This window comes from Antennarius striatus, chromosome 4 (assembly GCF_040054535.1).
Source record: "Antennarius striatus isolate MH-2024 chromosome 4, ASM4005453v1, whole genome shotgun sequence".
Lineage (NCBI taxonomy): Eukaryota > Metazoa > Chordata > Actinopteri > Lophiiformes > Antennariidae > Antennarius > Antennarius striatus.
The window spans coordinates 13,745,643-13,769,021 of NC_090779.1; the positions used below are offsets into that span (position 1 = coordinate 13,745,643).

A 23,379-nucleotide genomic window follows, 5' to 3' on the forward strand; every position below is an offset into this window, starting at 1 on the left:
TCATGGCTATAAAGTTGGATCCTATTTTGACTTAGAAGATATGAAAGCTGTTTCAGAAAACTCGTTTTTAATCGTGTTCTCAGATATGCAAACGACGTTCCTAGCCACATTTAGCAGCAGCCCTCAGTGTGTCCAGAGCGAGGAGAATTACACTGACCTAATTCACTTAACTGGACCAGTTAGATATTTGGTCATTGGCTGACTGAGCTCGAGTTTGATCCTCTGAGCTGAGTTCCAACAGCTTTTGGTCTCAATAAAATCCTCCTCTGCCTCTGACAGAACTCATCTCTCTGAGTTATTATTACCAACAGAGCAGACAGGATGTTATTCACCGATTCTTCAAGCTTCTCATCAACAAAGTGATGTGAGCAGAGAAGCAGCCCAACTTCTCTCCCTCTGCTCCATCTGTCCATCCATACTACACCCACATTAAGAGGACTGGTAATACTTGGTTTAACCTGTCCAGCAATGACATTGTGATGCAACGTATTTGTTTTATATGACACAGGCAGTGTGTAATAGCTCTATCTGGACAATAAACCTGATGACCTTCTGATGACATGTTGAGGATAAGACAGACAAGAGGCAACGAGCAACAAACTCAAAGAATAAAATTAGTCAAATATTTTCAAATTGTGAGCTAACAGAAGGTGTAGGAGCCGCTTACACTCTAATAAGAGAAATGGATCAACAACAGTCGCACTAAATAACCATCTATTACTGAAAAGGAGGAAATTAATGGATTCTACTGAGTTCAGCTGCAGCTGTTCAGCAAGCTAGATTACCAGCCTACCCCAATTTACTGTACTTCCTTAGGGAGGTGACCAACAAGAATTTTGGAGAAATGCAGATTACATACAAAAAAACGGGGTGTAACTTGGTTAGGGTTAGGGTTATTGTAATTTGAAAACGAGAAACTTTGGCCCTTTTTTTGGATAACTTTCCCATTAAAATGTGTGCTATAGCATTATCATACTCCTGAATGGTTCAACCTTTCTAATGACAAGTATATACGTATTAAAATATATAATTCCACTCACTGATTGATCAAATCTGTTTTTGGAATGAAAAAAAGAATATAAACAATTTAAAATGTGAATAGTAATGAAATACATTCTGATGACGAGCAGCATTAGCTTCAGAATCTTACAATGTCCTCATAGTCAAAAATTCTAAGAGAAAACCACAGTCATCAGATTCCAGCCATCTTCCAGGATTTAGCCTGAGCTATGATAGATCGAGGGGATTCATCTCAGCTATTATCGACAATTGTGAGCTATAAAAATGTTTGTTTAAATCATTCTGAGATCAAATGCAAACAATCTGCCTCCCTTATTATTGTAAATTGCATTGTACTGTAGTTCTATCGTGAGAAACCTGACATTACCAGTTTGGCAAAGCCCATCAGTGAGAGACAAGAACATTTTATTTTTCAGATTACATTGTTGTATAGGGGGCTTCCTAACCCGGCCTATTTAGGTTTTGGCCAAGAACTGTGTGATAGAAGCTGACTGTGCTCTACTTAGATCATAAAAGAATGGTTAACATTTTGAATCCATGTTGTTTTTTACATGTTGGCCTAATAAACCTGAATGGATGAAATGTCCTGAGGTATATCCCTCTCTGAAGGGAAAAACACAACATTCCGAGAAGAAAAATGCATTTGCAACAGCAATATCAACAAGCAGTGACATTTATGACTAAGTCTTCAATTTGTAATCCACAGCTGTAAGTACAAAGGTAGGGAAAGCAGCATTTCATATAATCTGTTTCTTCTTCTTCAGGGCATTATGCATATTTGTTTTGGATCCAGCCTGGAATGATGTCCCTGATTTACTCCAAAAATAGTTGACATTAAAATTATTTATATCTCTGTATTTGTGCCACAGCTATTTATGACAAAAGATGAATGCCAATTAAAGGAAACTAAAAAGGGAGCTGGGTTATTCACAGGCTGATGCATATTTAATTCTAATAAATCTGTTTCTGCTTTTCCCTTCTTTCACTAAAATTTGGGTAGAAACGGGAAAAACATAAGCATATTAAAATGGACTTTTATTTGTTCATTATGAAATAATAATTCTTGAATACTGTGGGGTAAACTGAAAAGCTTTATCTGTTTTAATTGACAAAAGGCTATCATTGACTCCATGTTGTGGTTCATGACAAGTTGGCACAAAAAGTCCCAAGGGAAGCCCTTTTGAAAACCTAATAATTTAGATTTTAAAGACAAGCCTGTCAGAGACAATCAGAGAAAACATCAGCGATTGAATCTGTTGTTTCCAAAAGTGTGTTTTTTTCCCACCTTCCCTACAGTCTTCTCCTTAAACTCCATCTCCTTTTCTCACTTGCACACACACTCATATTCACACTTCCTTCCTCTCCATACTGTTTTAACACCTCTTGGCAGTTATGATCTTCGTTGCACTTTTAGAAATCTGCCTGGCTAATCCAAACAGCCGGTTGCCTTCACTCCTGCTTGGTGCTGATGGTGAAATGAACATGGAGGAGCCATGTGTATTAGATAATTGGGCGCAGATGAACACAGCAAAAGACTCATCCGCAAACAAGCGTTGGAACAAAAATCTCTAACAACACGTTTTTATTAGTGTAAATATGTTGGAAGTATCATTATTATTAATGTTCAGAAAACGCTGTTTTGAAACAAAAATAACAACAGTTCTTCACAATTGTGTCTTTGACTCTAGGTTCTCTATCCCAGTGACTCACCCTGTATGAAAAGACCAGGTGTTACTTAAACCATTCCAGAATCAAAGGCTCTATTGACAGGTAAGTGTGCACTTACAGCCAAAATGCACAACACCACAACAAAAGATCTACAGCAGCTTGATGAAATTCAGAAAACCTTCACTGTTTGCATTCTGTCTTTTTACCTAACAGTGTGAAAAAATTTCTTTTTACTGCTGATTGTAACATTTCTGACATGTCTGATCAAGCTTTTTGGCTTGGTTTTCTCTTTGAAATGAACATAATTTTATGTTGAAATTAGTGAAGTTTTATTTCAGGCTAATTCATTTACATGACAACCAGAGATGTTTGAAATAGCTGAAAACACACACACCTACACACACATACACACGGCCCTCTTGTGAGACACAGTCAAAGCATGATTCCTTCCTTTCAATTCTACAATAATTTAAAAGGTTAAAATAATGCCAATAAATTAACATTTGACACTTGGAAAACAATAAATGTGGAAAAAAACCTAAATTATTTTATTGCAGTTCATTAAGGGTATATAAGTTAATGAAAGGGACTTTAAATCTACTACAGTACTGCTCTAAATTGAGTAATGTATCATAACCATTAATCATTACCATTAGTAAAAAAAATAAAGCCATTGTGTAACTTATTTCCATTTAAATGGTTTAAATCCTAATCGATAGCTATGATCAGGACTGATGTTAGTTAAAATATAGCTGCATGAAATGGAGAATGATTTAATACATTATGACTTAATGGCTTCAAAGGTTCAGTCATTACTCTGCAAAGCAAAACACTGCACCATGATCGACTGATCAATAGATTCAATAGGTAGTGAGATAACTCTTCACTGTGGTAATAGTATAAGCAGTACCACAGATTCAGCGTCGTTGCTGCAGTAAAAAATGTAGAGACAGGATGCAGCGTTCTGACCTGTGTGTGTTACATGTGTGTGTTCCCTCAACCCGATGATTAGTGTGGGTGTAAGACGTGGTCAGGGAAGAATAAAGCTGGAGGCTCGCTGTAGTGACCTACCATCCTCACTGTCTGTGCTGTGCTTCAGGGACAGACTAGGGTTCTACCTGACTGAAAACACTCACCACATTGTTAGAGTGTGTGCACGTTTGCGTCGGCAGTCAGATATGATTGTGTGTGTTTGTGGTCTCTGAAAAACGCAGTTTCTGGATGATTCCCCAGCAGGCTGAGAGTACATCAGCAACTGTCTGCAAGCACGCGGCCATAAATACACTCCAGTCTCCACTGAATGGAAGTCAAATAGCAAAATGACAGCAAGTAAGACAGAGAAATGGAGGGTATGAGAACAAAGGCTATACAGTGAAGGGGACAACAAGCTGAGCACAAACAGCAGAGAGCTCAAGGACGTTCTCCACTAAGAAACACCACATTCAGCTGGAGAACGGTGTGAGACGGTGTAGTTCAATAAACAGATAGACTCATGTTTAAATGGATAAGAGAGGAAATAGACCTGTCTGAGATGTATACACATTAGCATTTAACCCTCACACATCACAATCCAGTGGCATCATTTTGCTCTGTCAGCAGTTATAACTCAATAATCAATCAGACTGACACAACCCCAGAGCAGCCAGGAGAACAGTGTGAAGACAAATCCTATAACAGCAAAGTCTGCAATGTCCAAAAATAAAAACTTATTTAATTCTGGCTTTTCTCATGTCCCAGATTCTGGCCACTGTAATGCTCATTTCATGGGTGACAACGCAGGCCTTTCAGATGATTATTAGAACTTAAACTGAGCCTTGGAGGACATTCTCTGCTGTTACTCCAATCTAGTGTTCTAGTCCCACACACGCACACCCGGTCTTCTTTTGCACCGGCTGACAGAAACAGGTCACTCAGTCAAGACTGTTGTCATGAATTCACTTTGACCGCCCAGATCTAAGAAACACTAAAACAAGCCTGGAGCATCAGACAAAAAACACTGTATCAAGGAATGATTAAAAACATTCACCGTGAATGCTAAAACCATCCATCCATTGACGATGGGTAGGTCAGAAGGTCATCAGAACCAGTCACACTTGTGAGCAGGTACGAGTAACTGTGTGTGTGTATGTGTGTGTGTGTGTGTGTGTGTGTGTGTGTATGTGTGTGTATGTGTGTGTGTGTGTGTGTGTGTGTGTGTGTGTGTGTGTGTGTGTGTGTGTGTGTGTGTGTGTGTGTGTACAGTAAAGACCGTTTTATAAAGAACGCAAAGGAAAGATAATGCCTGACTTGAATTATTCATCTATATAAAGTAATTCTAGCAAGTTCAGATAGTCAACATAATTGCAACAGCAGGCAGCGCAGTCCAAGTAGTCGAGCACAGATCACATCGATCCCCCTGACGCAAAGAGCAGAAGTTCAGGAATAGCAGCTCCGTTGATGTCGCTGAAACATCAAGAATGCAAACATATACTAATGATTGATAACAGAAAGTAAAATTATGGGTCACATGACTTCTGTAATCTGGCTAGAGGGATTCGTGTTAGTCACGTGATCTGAACGTGTGACGCGCTGGGGGTTCAAAAGCATCCAGAAACTCCACACGTCTTTCGTCTTCTCATCTCTGGTCTCACCGTCTATTTGTGTCGGGGCTAAATGGATAATCATTTAATCATGAACACATTTAATACTACAATACCATATTATTTTAATTATACTAATTTAATTTTGCGATCAAATCCAACATGCAAAAATAAGAACCTGCGTAAGTCTGGTTTATGTGGTAAATTTTGTTTGTTTTTTGTTGTTGTTGTTGTTTTTTGGGGAGGGGGGCAGCCCTTGTCTAACAGTTGTTAGGTCTATTTTTCAGCAGTACGTAGCCATAATCCCAGCACACTCTGGACCGGCAGCAGCAGACACTGTGTGTCCGTCTGCCACTCACTCCACAGCAGCAGGAAAACACGCACCTCACCCGCGGCGCAGGCCTGCCTGCTGGAACCAGCCCCGTCCCTGACCAAAAACCAGTAGGAGCCCGCAGGCTGTGGCGTGACGACTGAACGGACACACCCCCTCCGGGTCGTGGAACCGAACCAGCGACACGCACTGATCGGAGGAGATCCGATCAGTGCGGTCTGGCTCCTGATCCTGGGGGGGGGGGGGGGGACTCGAACCTACATGCATCATGACCAACATCCAGGCCGCGCCAACCGAAACCCACGGCGCACGGCGTCCCCCTGGTCAGTCTAGACTGACAGATGACTGCACACATAACATCTTCATCAACCCAGACACACCAACACACACACCAACACACAGTCCTCCCCCCTCTCCACAGGAGCGTGCGCTCCGGCCCCTCTCGTGTATTTTACCTTGTTTGACACACTTGAGGCGGACCGGGTCTTTACAGTGTTTAATCACGGCCAGCACGTCCCGGGTGGTGAGCCCGGCCACCGGCATGTTGTTCACCTCCAGCAGCAGCTCATCCTGAGCCAGCTTTCCACTCTGGATCTGTCCTTTCCCTTGCCTCACTTCGCCGAGGTAGGGGAACTGGCCGTTCTCCGCGCCCCCCTTCAGCTCGAACGCCAGCTCCGCTTCCTTTCCTCGGGTGATCACCGCTTCGTGGACTTTGTTTGTCCAGTGATTTTTCTTTTTGAGGCTCTTAGACATCGTTAGGGCGAGTTACACACCGCGAGCAGGTCCATAGAAAAGCTTCCTACCGTCTCATCCCTGCCTTCACGCGAGCGGCTGCGGCTTCAAGGCGCCCGTGGCTCCATCACCAGCGGTGCACGCCACTCGCGGTATCCGCTACGCGAGTCGCGGGACTCGGGCTGAGGGCTGCAGCACAGCACGGCGGCGGGTGAAATAAATATTTCTCTTACAGACACAGACTGGAGAGATAGATACTGGTGGATGACCCGGATGTGAAGCCTGAAGGAGGGGAGAGAAGAATGGTTCTGGTTCGGCGTCAAAGGATGGAGAGGAGGGGAAGTAAACACGAGAGGCGCTTCACTCCCACTGCTGTCAGCGGCGCTTCCACAGACGCGCCGTTATCACACACAGGCAATGACGAACGACACTTTACGTTACAGTCCATGCAGGCAGCATCCAGTGCTGTTTACCAGCAACCATGTTTGGAGTTCGCAGCCTGGTATGAAACATATTTAAATAACAGATTTTTTTTTTGTACAAAGACTTTCAGTGAGAATGGTACTTTTTAAAATAATAATAAACATACTATTAAGAATATTATTTCCCCAGAGCTGAGAGAGCTGGACGTAGTGTGCATCTGCCCCGGGGCTCCGGGCCCTCTGAGGGCTCCAGAGGCTCTACTTTCACAATGTGGTTCGACAATTACTGCAGATTAAATGCAGATTTTGTTTCTTCAGCATGGATCATCTATGGCTCATTAAATACTGAAATGATATAGGAGGCCTAAGGCAACATCCACATGTCTAGGAAAAATTTCAGCCTTTAATATTTTAGTTTTTGTGTCTGCTTACTTGATTTTTTAATGACATCTGTGCTCAATCCATGCACAGTTCACAGAGTAACGCCAGAAAAACAAAAGAACATTTTTTTGGATTAAGTTCAGTGTCATTTTTCATTCTTTGAATATTAATGATGTGGTGCAGAGCTGTCTATTTCATAACAGTTTAAACAGGAATGCTTGGCTACATGCAGAGGGGTTTGGAACCCACAACTCAATGACGTCATTTGTTGCCCAAGAGAGTTAATCTGGTTCTGTTTACAATTTTGCTTTGCTGGCTCTTTTCTCCATGTAATAGACAGTAGCATATGCAGCACTATCAGTACAGGGTTACAGCCTTAACACCAGTGCCTACATGCATGACAAGTTCCTGGAACTCTAATGGTTAACTCACCTTTACTCTTCCGTGGTCATGGATCACTGGACTGTGATATCTGGTGGAGGCGGATACCAGAACTCATCACCTGATTCAGGAGATTACTGTGTGGCTGTATGAGTAGTCAGGAACTCGTCCAGTGACTCATTTCCAGCATCTGTTCTTCTGGTATTAAATTTCCTCTCTTTACATCCGTTACATAATTGCTATGGTGACACAAATTCAAGTCCAACAGAAAATGACAAATCCTTTTGTTGCCATTACTTTTTTATAGCAGCATGGCTTTCCAAAGTGGGTGAAGTAAAGTTTCATTCAATATTCATCACATATGTCAAAAGCTACTCCTCAAATTCTACTGAGGATGACAGTCCCTCTTACTTACTGACACTCTCAGGGGTCTGCGTTTCCAGGACATGTATGTGGCTTTGTAATGTGAGTATCCTCCCTACAAAACAACATTACTGTACACAAGCCTTCTGCGCACTGGCAACCAGTAAATAATAGATGACGACCGGTGGATTCACTTTGAGTGTCATTTTATTTATTTCACTTTCTTGGCATTTAGGTCATGCTATACGCTCTGGTCATAGCAGATGCTTTGGGCACTAAATCTAAGCAGATGATGCGCAGTCTTGTTGATTATTAAAGACTAACCAATGCTAGTGGAAAGCAAGTATTGGTATTACTCTGAAAACTGGCTGGATTAAGAGATTATACACCCTGAGGGGAAATGAATGCCTGCTGTCTTTTATATATGACCCTGCTGGAGGATGTCAGAACTGCAGTTTCAAAGGGCCTGCAGGACCTTTGCATAGATCAGGCTTGATGTATTTCATGCTGAGGATGATTTAGAGCCCGCGGATTTTCACTCCAACTCCATCTCGTTTAAAATAACTGGTGCTCTAATCCCTGAAATCCATTGATGCCAGTTTTTAAAAAAAAATTCAAATCTGGCCCCTTGTAGTATGTTTTTTTTTGTAACATGAGCTGTGTCGCATGCACTTCACTACATTTTTAGTAAGTGCTCATCCAGTCTAAATCTGGATCATAGTTTTTCACTATTTTAGAGCTATTTTATGACTAGAGGAATGCTAGAAGAACAAAAAGGCATCAACTGTCAATTTTTTTAACTCAAACTTCTAAATTTGGAGTCCCTCTAAGTGGATCTTCAGATCAGTGAGGTCTCCTGATGGAGTAGAGTATGGCATTAGTTCTTATTGTATATGTGTACCATCACACATGGGCATGGCCCGATTGCAAAGACAGGGTGCTTTTATTAGTTCTTATTTATCTGTTTGGCTTCAGGCAACATTGTGGTGAACAATGAGAAACGATCTAAAGTGTCGTTTTTCTGTAATTTCACACTTCCTGTGTGAATCAGTTGTATTAGTTTGATTGTGCATCCATAAGGGCTTCCTCAACCTGTGGTTGTGTTTGTGCACGCTGGGTGGGGAAGAAAAGGATAATGTCTTCTCTCATCATTATAGACAGAAAGTAATGAGCATCCTGAAGCAGACTGCCAACAACAGAAGGCAAAAATACAATAACGAGGAAGTCTGCGCACTCAGAGGGGAGATTTCAACAGAGCTTATGTGGATTTAGCTTGCAGCCTCCATCATTGACTCTATGTTTCGCACATAAAAAAAATACACACATAGTTTTTTTTAACATTCTGAAAAGAAGGGGCTGGTAGGGTCACCTTCACACAGACAAAGCCAACAAGGGAGAGAAAGGTTAATTCAAAAAATAAATAAATGGATTGCAGACAAACATCCGATGACTGTTGATATGGGAAAATGTTTGGAACACATTTCAGACTAGCAGTGGTGCTAATATGAGGGTGTAGACTGGAGGCACACACAGACTCCGACAGAAACACAGCACAAACACGAGTTAATTAGCTTGAATAGCCTGAGGGAATTACCAACTAAATTGCATGGCTTTGCCTTCAAGCTCATGATGAGATATAATTATGTAGTGAAATCTGTGATGGTTGTACATCTACCTGTAGAAGGTCCAAAATCACTTCAAACCAAACAACTCACCATCTTCATTCAGGTTCTCACTAGAAACTCAGCCAAGGTAATCAGCTGATGATGGTTAATCACACGTATATGTTTGGATTCACATACAGGAATTCTTTAGAAATTTGTCTATCACAGAGTTCATTTCTACTCTAAAATTCCCTGATGAATATTTTGGTCACAGTTTTCTAAATACCTCATCAGCAGGCCATATGATGATGACAGTAGATAGGGTCAGGTGAAGAGATGTTACTATAACGAAAAATCCTCCACAGACATGTTTTAAGCATCTCGCAGCTCATTTGCTTTAAAGGTTTACAACTTAAATGCTTTCTTTGCATTGCTCTCATCGTGCTTGCTTTCAGCAAAACAGTTCTGACAAACCTATTTTAAAGAACCTGCTCAGCACCAAACAGCAGACACAGTTTGCAGCGAGCTGATAATCGCCCAGCTATATCACATCAGCATTAAAAAGCTAAATATTTCCCTCAGGAGCTGGTTGAAACCAAAAAATGGAACTAAAAGCAGGTGTGCTGTATGTTGGACTTAACATGGAACATGAAGACGAAAGAAAAATGTGAATGATAATGTTGCTTCATATCATTTGAATGTGCGTACATGCAGGATAATGTTTTCACCATACTAAAGCAACACAATGTAAAAGAAACTTCGGGTCAGTATTTGACCAACAAGATAACACAACTTCTCAAAATGGAATTGGATTAAAATTATTTCATGTCTGTTGTTCATGTGAATTACTGATGTTATATGTGATTGCTTTAGTAATATGTTGTTGCCTGTGGTCACAGTGAATGTGTTGCCCCAAGGGGAAAAAAGAAAATAACATTACAGATTTACAGGAATAATTTCATGTGTTGCCAAGTAGAATTTATTCACTTTTTACAATAAGCCAATTGACAGAATTTAAAGAAACTGGTTGTTGCATAGCAGACAGGACACAGCATTCCTGTGTGTGTTTAATCACATTTTAACTTCCAAACATTATATGAGGCTTCATAAAATCACTTGAACTATAGTACATTACTTTCCATATATAGGCACATTTTACACGCACACACAAACAAAGTCATGAAAGGCTTAAAATGATCCTGTCAAACATGAGTATCAGATATGAAGTCTTGTCAGTAAAATATTAAAAATATCTATTATTACTCAGTTTTTAAAGATCTGTGGTTTGGATTTAATTCCTTTTGCTCGGAGTTCTTGGCCTGATCACCCAATCATCATCCTTTTCTCTTCCGTTTCCTCATCTACACCTTGATATTCAAGAAGCCTCATTTCCACACTGCCTGATCTGCCTAGGGCGGCTTTAGGGATTAGGCAAATGACTGTACTTAGCTTTTAAATCACACAATGCTTCCACAAAATAGTGTCCCCTCAGCTAGTGCTCAGTAATAGCACATGAAAGGTGATAGCCTTGGTAAGTCTGTGAAATGGAAGCCAACCTTGGCACTGTTGTGTCCCATTTTCAGAATGGAAATTACAAAATTGATGTTCTGAAAATAAAAGAATATAAGAAATCACTAACAGGATCATTATTTTGGCATAGGTATCATTACCTCTAAATTAATTCCTTTTATGTTTGATCATCTCAGAGAAAGATTCGCTCTGTTTCCTTCCTTCCTTCTTCTTATCCTCTTCTGCTGGAGCCTATCCCAGCTGACTTACGGGCGAAGGGCAGGGGACATTCCGAGTCCTATGCCGGTCCACTGCTGAGCCACACAAAATACAACCAACCACTCACACCTATGCAATCCACCTGAACTGCATGTATTTTAGAGGTGGGAGGAATCTGGAGAACCCGGAGAGAACCCACGCAGACACGAGAACATGCAAACTCCGAACAGAAAGGGATTCAATCCTGGAACCTTCCAGCTGTGAGGCTACATACTGCTCCACCGTGCTGTGTTACAATCAATTAATCCTACTTCGGTGTTTTTTCTAATGGACGACAAACACAACATTGTCACAACAGTCTAAGTTGTTTATACCAGAAGCGGTTATTAGATTTTAGTCAAATTTATTTTTATCATGGACTTTAATACAGTTGCTCACGGCCACCACTAGATGGAACCATTTATTACTAGATTGTGATGTGGAGGCCTTCAATCCACTGCTATTCAGTTTTAAGACCCTGTATAATTCTGACATGTCTCATCTTCATTTGATCGCCAGCTGTTGAAAGGGGTTTTTTCTAATGCTCACTGTAAACATCAGCCAAATTAGTGTCAAAACCAGTGTCAATACCACTAAAACCAATAATTTGGTATTTGGAACATGCATGCCTTTAAGATTCTTCTGATACTTCGTATCTTTCCTTGATGATTTTTCAAATGAAGCAATGAAACATCAGTTGTTGAGATCAGATGATTCTCGACTTCCTCAGTAGACCGGAAACAAAGGCCTTGAGAGGCCTGGTCTCCAAGTCAGGACCGAGTCTGTGAAATAAAAATACATGAGTTTGCTTTCATCAAATGCAGTGTGATGTTATCTCTTATTTAAGTTGGTTATGAGACAGGAAAATGCAGAAGACGGGGTTAGATGGAGGCAACTGATTCGCTGTGGTGACCCATGAAGGGAAAAGCCAAAAGGAGATTTACGAGGGCAGTGCTGTCATTATGTATCATAAAATCACTATCTTGTCATGAGGTAATCAAATAACAAATCTCAAAAACATATGTACTGTAGGGCTACAATTATCAATTACCCTGTCAGTTATGTCCTCCATTTGTTTATCAAATGTGAGTTTAGCACAAAATCGTCCAGGAAAATGTGATATTCAAATGATGTAAATTAATTTTTCAGTGGAACAAAACAAAATTGAACATTTTGTGGCACTCGGTCTTAAAAGATGATTTGATCCAGTAAAAAAGTAATTGCTGTTAAATTAAGTCAAATCAATAAATAACAAGTTTCTCTGAAGTTGGTGATAAAATCAAATTTTCAGTAATTCAGGTCATGGAGGATCTTTGTTCAATAAAGTGAACTGGACTTCTGACAAAAACTTTCACCTCTCATTCAAGTGTTCTTCAACTCTGGATGGCTGGTGGAGTTCTGAACCTGGTGAGAGTAGTCACAATGAGGGCTGCAGGCTCCCACCTGTGGGTTAGGGTTTGCTTTCACCACTTGTTGATAAAATGTTTTATAGTCAGAAGAAACTTATTCTTTGATACAGAAAAAACAAACTGGTCAAAACGTTTATGCATAACCTGCCATGGTTTTAGCACAGCAGCTTTCTTTATTAGCAAAATCATGGAGATTAGTCCACTAATGTGCCCTTTCAAGGGAAACAGATCGTTCAGGATTGGGGGATATGTTATTTGAAACCACAACTAATAACAGTGGACTCCTGCTCTGCACCTTTTGAACAAAGGCCTACTGCACATACAGTCCTACTGGTCTCTACGGGGCCGTAACCGGCATCCTCGTTTCAAAGCTTATCTTCTCCTCATGATTAAATCCGGAATGTTGGTTTGTAGAAATGTGCACTCATTCTTTAGACGTAGTAGCTTCTCTTTTGCTGGTTTAGAAATATAGAACTTTGAAAGAGGATGACAAGTAGAGGAATAGTCCCTTTGTTTTACTTTGTGCACAAAGTTTCTCTCTCACACACACAAGCACACGAACAGGCTTTAGGCCTTAATCCAAAAAAAAAAAAAAATCTCCCGTTCTCAGCACGCATGCAAATCACACATCTGAAAAAGGTTTACACACAGCTCTCACAGTATATCAGGCTGAATTGGTATAAAGAGTGACTTGGTCTTACATGGTTTGTCCAAAAAGGCAAAGAAAGAAGTAGATAAAATGAATTTTGTGATGGTGGTGGGGTAACATATACCTAAACCTAATATCTAACGCAACAAAAAAGCCACGCAAGACACAAGTACCTACAAATGATGATGAAGAAGACAAAAAAAACAAAAACAGAGTAAGGCCCCCTTTTTATATAAAAATTCAAAATAAGATCAAATGAGCACATTTTAAAAAACATGAAAAATCCCCCAACAGTTGTACAAATATTTTACACAAAATGCTTTTCTTCTACACCCCGTCCTTAGAACTTTTAGAGATGAATATAATTTAAAAGGTTAAAAGTGACACTCAGCAGGGTTCACGACGTTCCCTCTTGGCAAAGTCGCTTTGACTGAGACACTTTGCTGTCCGTCCGATGGATACCCTGAACACACAGAGGAGAGCAACAAAAACAGCATAGTGAGATAAGAGAGAGACAGAACACCAGCTGGACCATGAAGGAGCAGGACTCACCTTCAGAAAAGGCCACAGTCCTTCAGGTTGTTCTTGATGATGACATCGGTGACAGCATCAAACACAAACTGCACGTTCTTGGTGTCGGTGGCGCAGGTGAAGTGGGTGTAGATCTCCTTTGTGTCCTTTCTCTTGTTGAGGTCCTCAAACTGGCACTGAATGTAAGCTGCCGCCTCCTCGTAGGTGTTGGAGCCTGATTGGATGAAGGCAAAACGAAATAAAGTCAAAATTTGCTTTCTCAAAGCAGGATTCAAAATACAGAACTGTTGTGTGGGGTTAGATTGTGTGGTTGTGCTTAGTAAAGTGGGAAGAGAGTTAAATTTGAAAGTGTGATATCAATGGTAGTTAAACACTGAGAATATCTTCATGAAAAGGCTGGAACAGTTTGCTTTAATTTTAAGTTCCATTTTGTTTTACAGCTTCAAACTTCAATTAGTTTTCTCTCTGAAACTCCAAATCTATGTGGCCAAACTTTAATTTAAAGGCAAACATGACAGAGTGAAGTATTTCTGTGTACACCACATCTGCTCTGCATACCAGTGTCTTCCTCACCTGCATATTCTGGGTAGCAGATAGTGAGAGGGCTCTTTTTGATCTTTTCCTCAAACAGGTCCTTCTTGTTGAGGAAGAGGATGATGGAGGTGTCTGTGAACCATTTGTTGTTGCAGATGGAGTCAAAGAGCTTCATACTCTCATGCATCCGGTTCTGGATGAGAGGAGAGAGTGTGGTTACCAGCCAGTGACACAGAGGTAAGACTGAAATTCAAAAAAGTGGTAAAACTAACTAACAAATGGATCGGGGTAAAAAGGTCTTACCATCTCCTCATCCTCAGCCAGCACCAGGTCGTAATCACTCAGAGCCACACAGAAAATGATGGCAGTCACTCCTTCAAAACAGTGGATCCACTTCTTTCTCTCTGATCTCTGTCCGCCTACATCAAACATCCTGCAGACAGATTATAGACACCAACGGTTAGATAACAGAACAGATATTCACTTAAGATGCGTTTCAAGGTTGAGTCTTCATCACACCAGTAATTCCACATGAGAATCCATGGACATATAGAGTAGATCAGACCCTCTCCCCTTCTGTTCTGACATCACCACAGACCACTCCATGAGGATGTTCCACAGTAACATCTTTATTTGACAATGTAAAAACATTTGGCTCTGATAAATTTTGGAACTTAAAACTACATGAATACACTCTGATGAGTTAAACTGATGATTTGATATTATTTTGGTATTTTGCCCCAATGTGTCAAACTGTCTGTCTGATGTCCATGTCATTACAAACCTTTAAATGAGAACAACAACAGAGAGGATTTGACTCCTGACAGAACCCAAGATTCAGGTGATAATTCAGGCGTCTGAAGCCAGACGAGGCGTTCATACGGCTCAATGACTCAAATTGTAGTTGTTGTACTCACTTGAAGTGCAGGTCCTTAAAAGTGAAGTGTGTTTCCACAATGCCGGTGGTTTTCACTCTGGTCCTCAGCACATCCTGCTGGGTCGGCACATAAGCTCCGTGGGATATCCTGTCTAGGTCGTTCAGATAACTGGGAAGAACAGAAACGAGAAAAAAAATTTTTCGTCATACTGGACAGAATACAGTCCCACATTAGTTCCTGTTTATGTGTCAATGGAATCAACTCACTAGGCTGCAGAATCGTTGAGCTGGTACTCCCGAGAGCGGCTGAAGCAGGCTTGAACTCCTCCATCTTTCCATAGCCGCTGGATAACTCCCGCTAGATCGCCTGTCATGAAGCCCTCTTCTGCCGAACCCGCTAGCACAAACAGCTGCCGCGCATCATCCTAGTGAGACAAAATCCCTCCATTTAAAATCACAGTCCACATTTTTTATGTCCACATCAGTCACTTTGCTGTAAGAGTGATTAAGTTTTATATTACACACCTATAAAATGTTGAAACCGCCGATGATGAATGTTTGCAGTTCATTTAATGTAGGCAGTGAGGTAAAAATGACAACAGTAATCTATTCCAATCCTTTTAGCCTTGAGATAATATCAGATTTCAACAGCCATTACTCTCCTAAGAAGGTTAGTGGCCAGAAATTGATGTGCCATGGCATAAAATCAAAGGAGAAACACTCTGAGAATAAAAGAGTCAAGACAGCAATCGTGCGTTATGTCAGTTCAGGAAGAAAATCGATTTATAAAATGAAACCAGTGTCTGGATGAAAAAAACAAGTAGTAACATTCATTTTTGTTGACAAGCAGCTGAAGTACCTTAGTTTGAATGCATTGAGCTGCAAAACAGTAAAAATAACTACATAAACAGAGAGAGCCACAAAAAAGCATCAGGTCAGTAAGCCTGAGGTTTAAGAGTGTGAAACTAAGAAAACCAACACTTCTTTCCCCTCACTAACCGCTCTGGCTGCATCAGCGAAGTCGATCTTGAGGCGTCCCATAGCTCTGATGATGGCGATGATGGACTGGATGGTGTTGCTGTAGACCACGGCCTTGTACTGTTTACATTCCTCCTCTGAGTAGCCAGCCTCATGGATGATCCTGGAACACGGCGAGAGGACATGAGCATTTGTCCATGAGTAGGATTTGTTCCTTAATGACTAGAAATGGTCACCGTGGTGATGTAACACAAACACACAGCTGTTGTGTTGTTTATAGTTGGGGTACATAAAACGGAGATGAGACTTCTCAAAGTGAGAAATATTTAGTACCTAAAACGTTTGACACTGTCTGAACAAACAATACCTGACATGTACACTACTTGTTGTGTGGTTCAGTGTGGTTTGGATCTTTCCCACTTACTTCATCTGTTTAACAATCGTACTTTTTCCAGACTCCCCAGCACCTGAAAAAACAAAAAGGAATTTCAGCTGATTTGATGACATGATGCCAATTATTTGAATTACAAATCAGACAAATTTGAGTTTTCACAGGCAAATCATTTAATTTTTATTTTGTAGAATTCCTCATCTACTTACTAAACTGCTCCAACACCAAAACCCATTTATATATTTTTTATATTTATATACTTAAATATGATGTTTCCATCATATTTAAGTATACAATTTAGAAATGCAAAAAAAGGATAATTCACCAACACACAATCACAATTAGTTTTGAACGTAATAACAATATGTGATGAAGAATACAAGATCAGGTCATTCTGTTTGAATCTTTGTAAAGGCTGTCTGAAAATATAATTTTTTTCCCCTGAAGGATCCGTTTTATTGCTCTATTTTCCATTTTGTGAGCAGTAACATGCCCAAGGAGGTTCTAACTACTACAAAATACACACCCATGACAAAAAAATTCAGACTGAACTACTGCAAATTAAATATTTGACTTTTTAACAGAGAATTACAGAATATTAATAAACAGCAGAAATCTATATTCACTCCTACAGTCAAAACACCAGAAACAATATAAAGCTGCTACATTAATCAATTATGATTAATATATATTCGCAGAGAATAATTATCAGATCAATACAAGGAAATATATCAGATATTGGATTATAATGAATTGATAACCAAAATGTAGCACCAGTCATAAGAAACAGCATTTCCATCCTCCAACACAGCGGAACTATATTTGCCATCTGTCAAACACGGAAGAAGAACAACAGCAACAGGCTGCTGTGCTGACAGCTAACTGCTGCCGCTGGCTGGGGTAACACAGTGTCCATTAGTGAGACAAACATGTTGTTACTGCTGTGGATGCTTTTCAGTTCTAGAGGAAGTCAACGTTGTGGAGCGGTTCAGACTGCAGGGACAAAAAAGGCTTTTAGTACCGCCACAACAAATCATAACAGACCACTGGGATAACAACTCATCAAGCTTTGCTCAGTGCTATTAGCTCTTCTGGCACACAGGTGTCTGTAAACTATATATTATATATGTATGTATATATATGTATATACATGTGTGTGTGTCTGTATATATATTATATACATTTAAAATTCAATTACAACGATAATAAACAATGAGTAATCTTATTGGTATTAGTCATGAGAAACCGATCATCATTGTATTGTGTCAAATCACATTTATATTTTTAAATTACATTTCAATCAATTACATGTAAAACCATTAACTTCAACCTGTAACCTATCAGAAGCTATGTTCTACACTCTCGCAGAAAGCAGCGATGAAGTGCCAAAGGCCCAAAGCAGTCAGGTCACAGTGCAATTGGATTAATGTTGATCCTCTCAGCAATGCGATTATGAACTGCTTAATCATCCCTGTGTTAGACACTATCCTGTATCAGACGGGCTGGATGGACTTCAAGTTGTCAGAATCAGCTCTTAGGTCTATTGGATATGTAACAGACCAACAGACAGACCGACCGACCGACAGACAGACAGTTCATCTCCAGGCAGCATGACGTGATCACATCCATGAAGAGAGTTTACAGAACAGTTAGAGAGTCCAAACCTCTGTAGAGGCAGCTCAGTCTCCTGACTATATCACTGCACCCAGCAGTAATACAATGATATAACCCCTCATAATGAGAAGTTAGAATCAAATTTTGTCATAATTAGTCTGATATACAACAACAAGAAAGATTGGATTAATCTTGATAATCCCTTCTTCTCCACATATCCAATCAAAAACATTTTACAATTTTCTTTAATGATCCTGCTAACAAATAGACAAACAAAACAATATTGGCATTAAACATAACCTATAAATGTTGTAATCCATTTGATAGAAGTGTTTGGTACAGTCTCTCAGGTAGTTCTCTGGCTCCCTCTGTGATACAGGCATGTTTTCAGCTGAGCTCACAACATTTTAATTATCTCCACTCTGCAGGGACTCTCAGTTCCCCACTGAGGAGAGCTGTTCTCCCAATTCATTGTCCCATATGATAAACAGCCCATAGGCACAGCGCGACTATTACCCTAATGTCAGGCATAACACACTTAAATTTAATTTCTAACCACATCACACCCCTCACTGAGCTCTTGAAAATGAAGGGCTTGACAAATGGCGATTATGGTAAAGAGATTAATGGCAAAATGGTCAGAGAGCAAAGGTGTTTGATAAAGCTACACAGAATCAACCATTAAACGCACATTCCAGTCAGGCCGTATGACACATCTCCACCATGATAACTTACAACCGCATCTCCTCGGTGCTACTTTTTCCATTTTCATACCCGAGCATGTATCTAAAACTATTTATCTTTATGATTTGCATTTGCTGACAGCATAGTCATAACAGAAACGCTCCTCTCAGGAGCCTGACATTTGCAGATTATTGCATCAATGCAAACTCTCCCGCCGGTGGCATGCCTGTGAAGTTAGGAAATGGCACCTCGGGTAAAACAGCAAATCTTATGGCTTGGAAACACTCGGAAATAAATACACACATGAAATGTGTAGGTGTGAATTCCATCCATGGATTCAGACATATGGTAGCTTCCCTATCAGACAACTAATTTACAAACCAATCCCTCGAAGGCCATGCAGGTGCTTGTAGGAATCGTGACAGGAAAAGAAAAACATGAAAATTCAAAGGAGGTCCAGCTAACATAAAGCACAAACTCAAAACAAGACACTGCTGCAGAGCCAAACCCTGTGTGTGTGTGAGTGGTGAAGTCACATGTCTGAAAACAGACCTGTGGTGACGCACAGTTCTGCCTCAGCAGAGACCGACCGACTGCTTCCAGAAGGACAGAAACTATGACATTTTTAAAGCAACTGGTAAACTGCATGGTCCAGACAGAAACCCAGTTGTCTTGCACGAGCTGCCTCTGTTGTGTGTATACAGTTGCCACAGATGCCTTTTGCATTCAGCTGGGCTGCATAAGTTGCTATGCAACCCTCTGTCTCTTTTCCTCACTGATTCAGCCAGCAGTTGCCATTATAGTACATAGCAGTTCAAAAGAATTCAGGCCGCTCAGTTTTCCGAGAAAATTATGAAACCTCTCCAGATAAGACAGATGTAGCTCTGATATAGGGAGGTCCACATAGGCAGCAGTCCAAAAATGTACTGTTATATCATAATGCTACTTGAATGCTGTCTTTTTACAAATTTAAAAGATTCATTAATGCTCAGTGACAGAAGTGTTGGCACATACTGGCCTTTTCTCTCTGATAAAAACTGCAACTCATCTTTTTAGCTCCGTGCCCTTTCATATTAAAATAAATTATGTTTTTCCTAATAGACACCATGTCACGTTTTGGATTAAACAAACACCATTAATTTTAGTGACGATATTTCCTCTTGTAATGTAGCCGGAATGAAGGTTAGTAAGACAGAGTACATGTGTGTGAATGAGAAGGACCCGAGTGGAAGAGTGAGGTTACAGGGAGAAGAGATCAAGAAGGTGGAGGATTTTAAGTACTTAGGCTCAACAGTCCAGAGCACTGGAGAGTGTGGAAAAGAGGTGAAGAAGGGTGTACAGGCAGGATGGAACGGGTGGAGGAAAGTGTCAGGTGTGATGTGTGATAGAAGAGTTTCAGCTAAAATGAAAGGAAAAGTGTACAAAAATGTGGTGAGACCAGCGATGTTGTTTGGTCTAGAGACAGTGTCACTGAGGAAAAGACAGGAGACAGAGCTGGAGGTAGCAGAGATGAAGATGCTGAGGTTCAGGAATGAGTCCATCAGAGGGACAGCACAAGTTAGAGGTTTTGGAGATAAAGTCAGAGAGGCCAGACTGAGATGGTTTGGACATGTCCAGAGGAGAGATAGTGAATATATTGGTAGAAGGATGCTGAGTTTTGAACTGCCAGGCAGGAGGCCTAGAGGAAGACCAAAGAGGAGGTTTATGGCTGTAGTGAGGGAGGACATGAAGGTAGTTGGTGTGAGAGAAGAGGATGCAGAAGACAGGGTTAGATGGAGGAAACTGATTCGCTGTGGCGACCCCTGAAGGGAAAAGCCGAAAGGAGAAGAAGATCTTCCTCCATGTGTTAAACTCTTCTTTCCAGACATCTCTCCAGGTCTGGGGTTGACAAAAACACACGTTGAGAAGCAGCAGAGCTGGCATTACATAATTTAAAACACAACACTTCATTGGTATTCCCACAAACGGAAATTATATTTCTTTGTTCTATGTTTCTTATTTCTATTTTTTAAAAGCTAGTTTCCTCTACTTTGGGGGCGACTTTAAGTTCCTCTCTGTTAACGTGCGTTCTTGGTTTAGTTCTTTCATTAATGGAAAAAAAACAAACAGGAAAAACATGGTCACTCCCTGACATTTAAATGATGCTAATGAAGGTGATTAATGAGAGCAGACAGACGCGCTGCAGGATTAGCGCTGGTATCGGGTGAGGTTAAGCTTTAGTGATCCGTCTAAACAAATCCAAAAGCTGCGCTCACGTTAGCCGAGCGGCTAATGGCTGCGGCTACGTTAGCTAGTGGAGCAGGAAACGGAGGGTGGCGGCTAGGAGCGAAACAGGACTGTTAAAACATGACTGGAAATTAGCTGATTTTTGTTTGCTGAGGAGGAAAACTTTAGTATCGTGGGGTTGAACTCTTCTGGTGAACACTCCCTAGTCGGTCACATCGAGCTCACAAAAGTCCCAAACTAGTAGAACTAGTTACCGTTAACCCACACAGTTATTCCCTGGCGACAAACATCCGTACTTTTAGCTTATTTTAAAACACTTTTAACATCCACTATGTGGCAACAAATTCTCAGCAGCCACTGCTTTAGTGAAAGAAAGAAAAAAAAAAAATCCGTCTCGGCAAATAAACGGATAATGACTTCATCCATCTTCCTCTCACCGAGCAGCAGCAGCTTCACCTCCCGGGCAGCCTTTTCTCCGTCGTCCCGCAAATTTCTGTCGATCATCTTGCTCCGCTCCTGCGCCGCCTTGTCGTCCGTGCTCAGAGTACATCCCATCTTCTTCTAAACTGGCCTCCGAATAAATAAATAAAATAAAAACAAAACAAAACACAAGACTAAAAACAACTTTAACTTGGCATGCAGCGAAATGGAGAGGCTACCGAGCTAGCATCCAGTGAGGGGGGGAGGAGGAGGGAGTCCGGTTTACAGCTCAGATTCAAACACGCCCTGAACTCGAAATCGAACTCTCAACCTCACAGCGAGGACGTTAAGGAAAATTTTGTTTAGTTTACCACAAAAAAAAATAAAAATGTGGCTTTGGCTTTAGCGAGCACCTGTTCGCGTTTCAGTTACTGAGGCACTGCAAGAATCCACGAAAGAAGGCAGCGGTGGAGTCAAGCCCTGAAATTGTTCGCTTCCTGTTCTTCACATATTTGCCAACCGCGCATGCGCAGAAAAGCAACAAGCTTTTTTTTTTTTTAATTTAATGCGTCCACTTATTTTACGTCCTCTGTTATTACTGGTAAAAAAAAAAAAAACGCGTTCTAGAAAGAAAGAAAAAAAAAGAGAGAAAATGTCGGGTATATCGGTTCTTTATCAAAATGAATGCATGCATAGCTTCTCATTTCTAAATGTTCTCACTCACATCTCCTTGTCGTTGCTGCGGTTCTCCATGTTTGACTGAGTTTATCATATCTGACGAACCATATCTGAGTGGTTTGGCCACTGGGAGAAATAACACACATAAATACTGCTCTGATTGTTGCTGTCACACCTTTAGTAATTAGATTTGTAGATATACCAGGGTTTGAAGGAACATTGACAGATGTGCAAGGTAAAAGCCAAAGTGGTCTCCATGGTGACAGCAGCATTTAGAGGCTGTGTCTGCCAAACTGGAAGAGTAACCCCGACAGACTCTCGATACAACACTTAGTCTCTGTCCAAAAGAGTGCAGTCATGGGAACATCTAAGATACTGTGTGACACCCTGAAACTCCCAGGCCTCTGGTGGTGTCTGCTGGAGAATGTTTTTTGGCCCATTTTGAGAAAACTTCTTATATTCTTACACAATGGTGCTGTGTTGACAGGAGGCCCAGTTTTGACAGTTTTGGAGGAGATGACATCTCAGTTTTGGACTGGCACTAAACAGTGAATACCTGTGAGGGTGAGAGTGTGAACAGCTGTGTGAAGCGCTGACTAAAGAGTTGCCCGCTATCCCACGGAATGACAACTGGAGGTTGTACTGAGCTGAAATGGTGGATTACTCCTGTAATCAAGTCTGAGAGGGATTACTCTAATTCCTGATTGTGTAAAATGTTGTATACTCCACTCGTCTCCCCTGAGAAATGAATAGTATTTATTCATTTCTGTCTCCCAGCCCTGGATTTCTGCTATTTTATGGACTGTTTTTGCATGGGCAACACATCAGTGGAAGTGCAATAGATCAGTATAATGTTTAAGTTGTCAGTGCTGATTTGCATTGCAAGCCTTTGTCATGAGATGTGCGTGCTGATAGCGTGTTTGCTTGTGCAGCTCAGTGACACTTTTATTGCTGAAGGTTTCCTTCAACTGAAAAAACCTGTTGTTAATGAACACAATAAGTCATAATATACATCTCAATACATTTAAAAGAGAACTGACTTTGTTTTATTCTGAACAGCTTCACATGATTTTCTTAACATTTCTTAACATTTCTAAGCTGTCTTTACTTTGGTTCAGTTGGAAAATTCAATGAGTGTAT

At 40.7% G+C, this 23,379-nt stretch overlaps 2 protein-coding genes across 8 annotated transcripts in view; both read right to left on the bottom strand.

The window, feature by feature from the left end:
• The window catches only part of LOC137593447 (membrane-associated guanylate kinase, WW and PDZ domain-containing protein 2-like), a 68,648-nt gene extending 62,034 nt beyond the window's left edge, over positions 1 to 6,614 (bottom strand). For 2 of the 6 annotated variants that reach the window (XM_068312146.1, XM_068312145.1), the window contains exon 1: positions 6,054 to 6,613. In XM_068312146.1, the coding sequence (XP_068168247.1) occupies positions 6,054 to 6,351 (298 nt within the window). In that variant the 5' untranslated portion in view covers positions 6,352 to 6,613. Of the gene's footprint in view, positions 1 to 6,053 lie in introns of all 6 variants that reach the window. The other 4 variants (XM_068312143.1, XM_068312142.1, XM_068312144.1 and 1 more) reach the window with 3 other exon arrangements.
• Positions 6,615 to 12,789: 6,175 nt separating this feature from the next.
• Positions 12,790 to 22,081, bottom strand: LOC137593566 (guanine nucleotide-binding protein G(i) subunit alpha-1). Of its 2 annotated transcripts, XM_068312398.1 has the most exons (10): positions 21,975 to 22,075; positions 21,579 to 21,707; positions 16,651 to 16,693; positions 16,248 to 16,389; positions 15,516 to 15,673; positions 15,289 to 15,417; positions 14,675 to 14,804; positions 14,411 to 14,564; positions 13,859 to 14,051; positions 12,790 to 13,769 (listed from the first exon to the last, which is right to left on the bottom strand). In XM_068312398.1, the coding sequence occupies exons 2-9, from the start codon at positions 21,694 to 21,696 to the stop codon at positions 13,861 to 13,863; spliced, it is 1,065 nt and encodes a 354-aa protein (XP_068168499.1). In that variant the 5' UTR covers positions 21,697 to 21,707; positions 21,975 to 22,075; the 3' UTR covers positions 12,790 to 13,769; positions 13,859 to 13,860. The 2 variants fall into 2 exon arrangements, with proteins under 2 accessions (XP_068168499.1, XP_068168498.1); XM_068312397.1 differs by having other exon boundaries at positions 21,579 to 22,081.
• Positions 22,082 to 23,379: the final 1,298 nt, after the last annotated feature.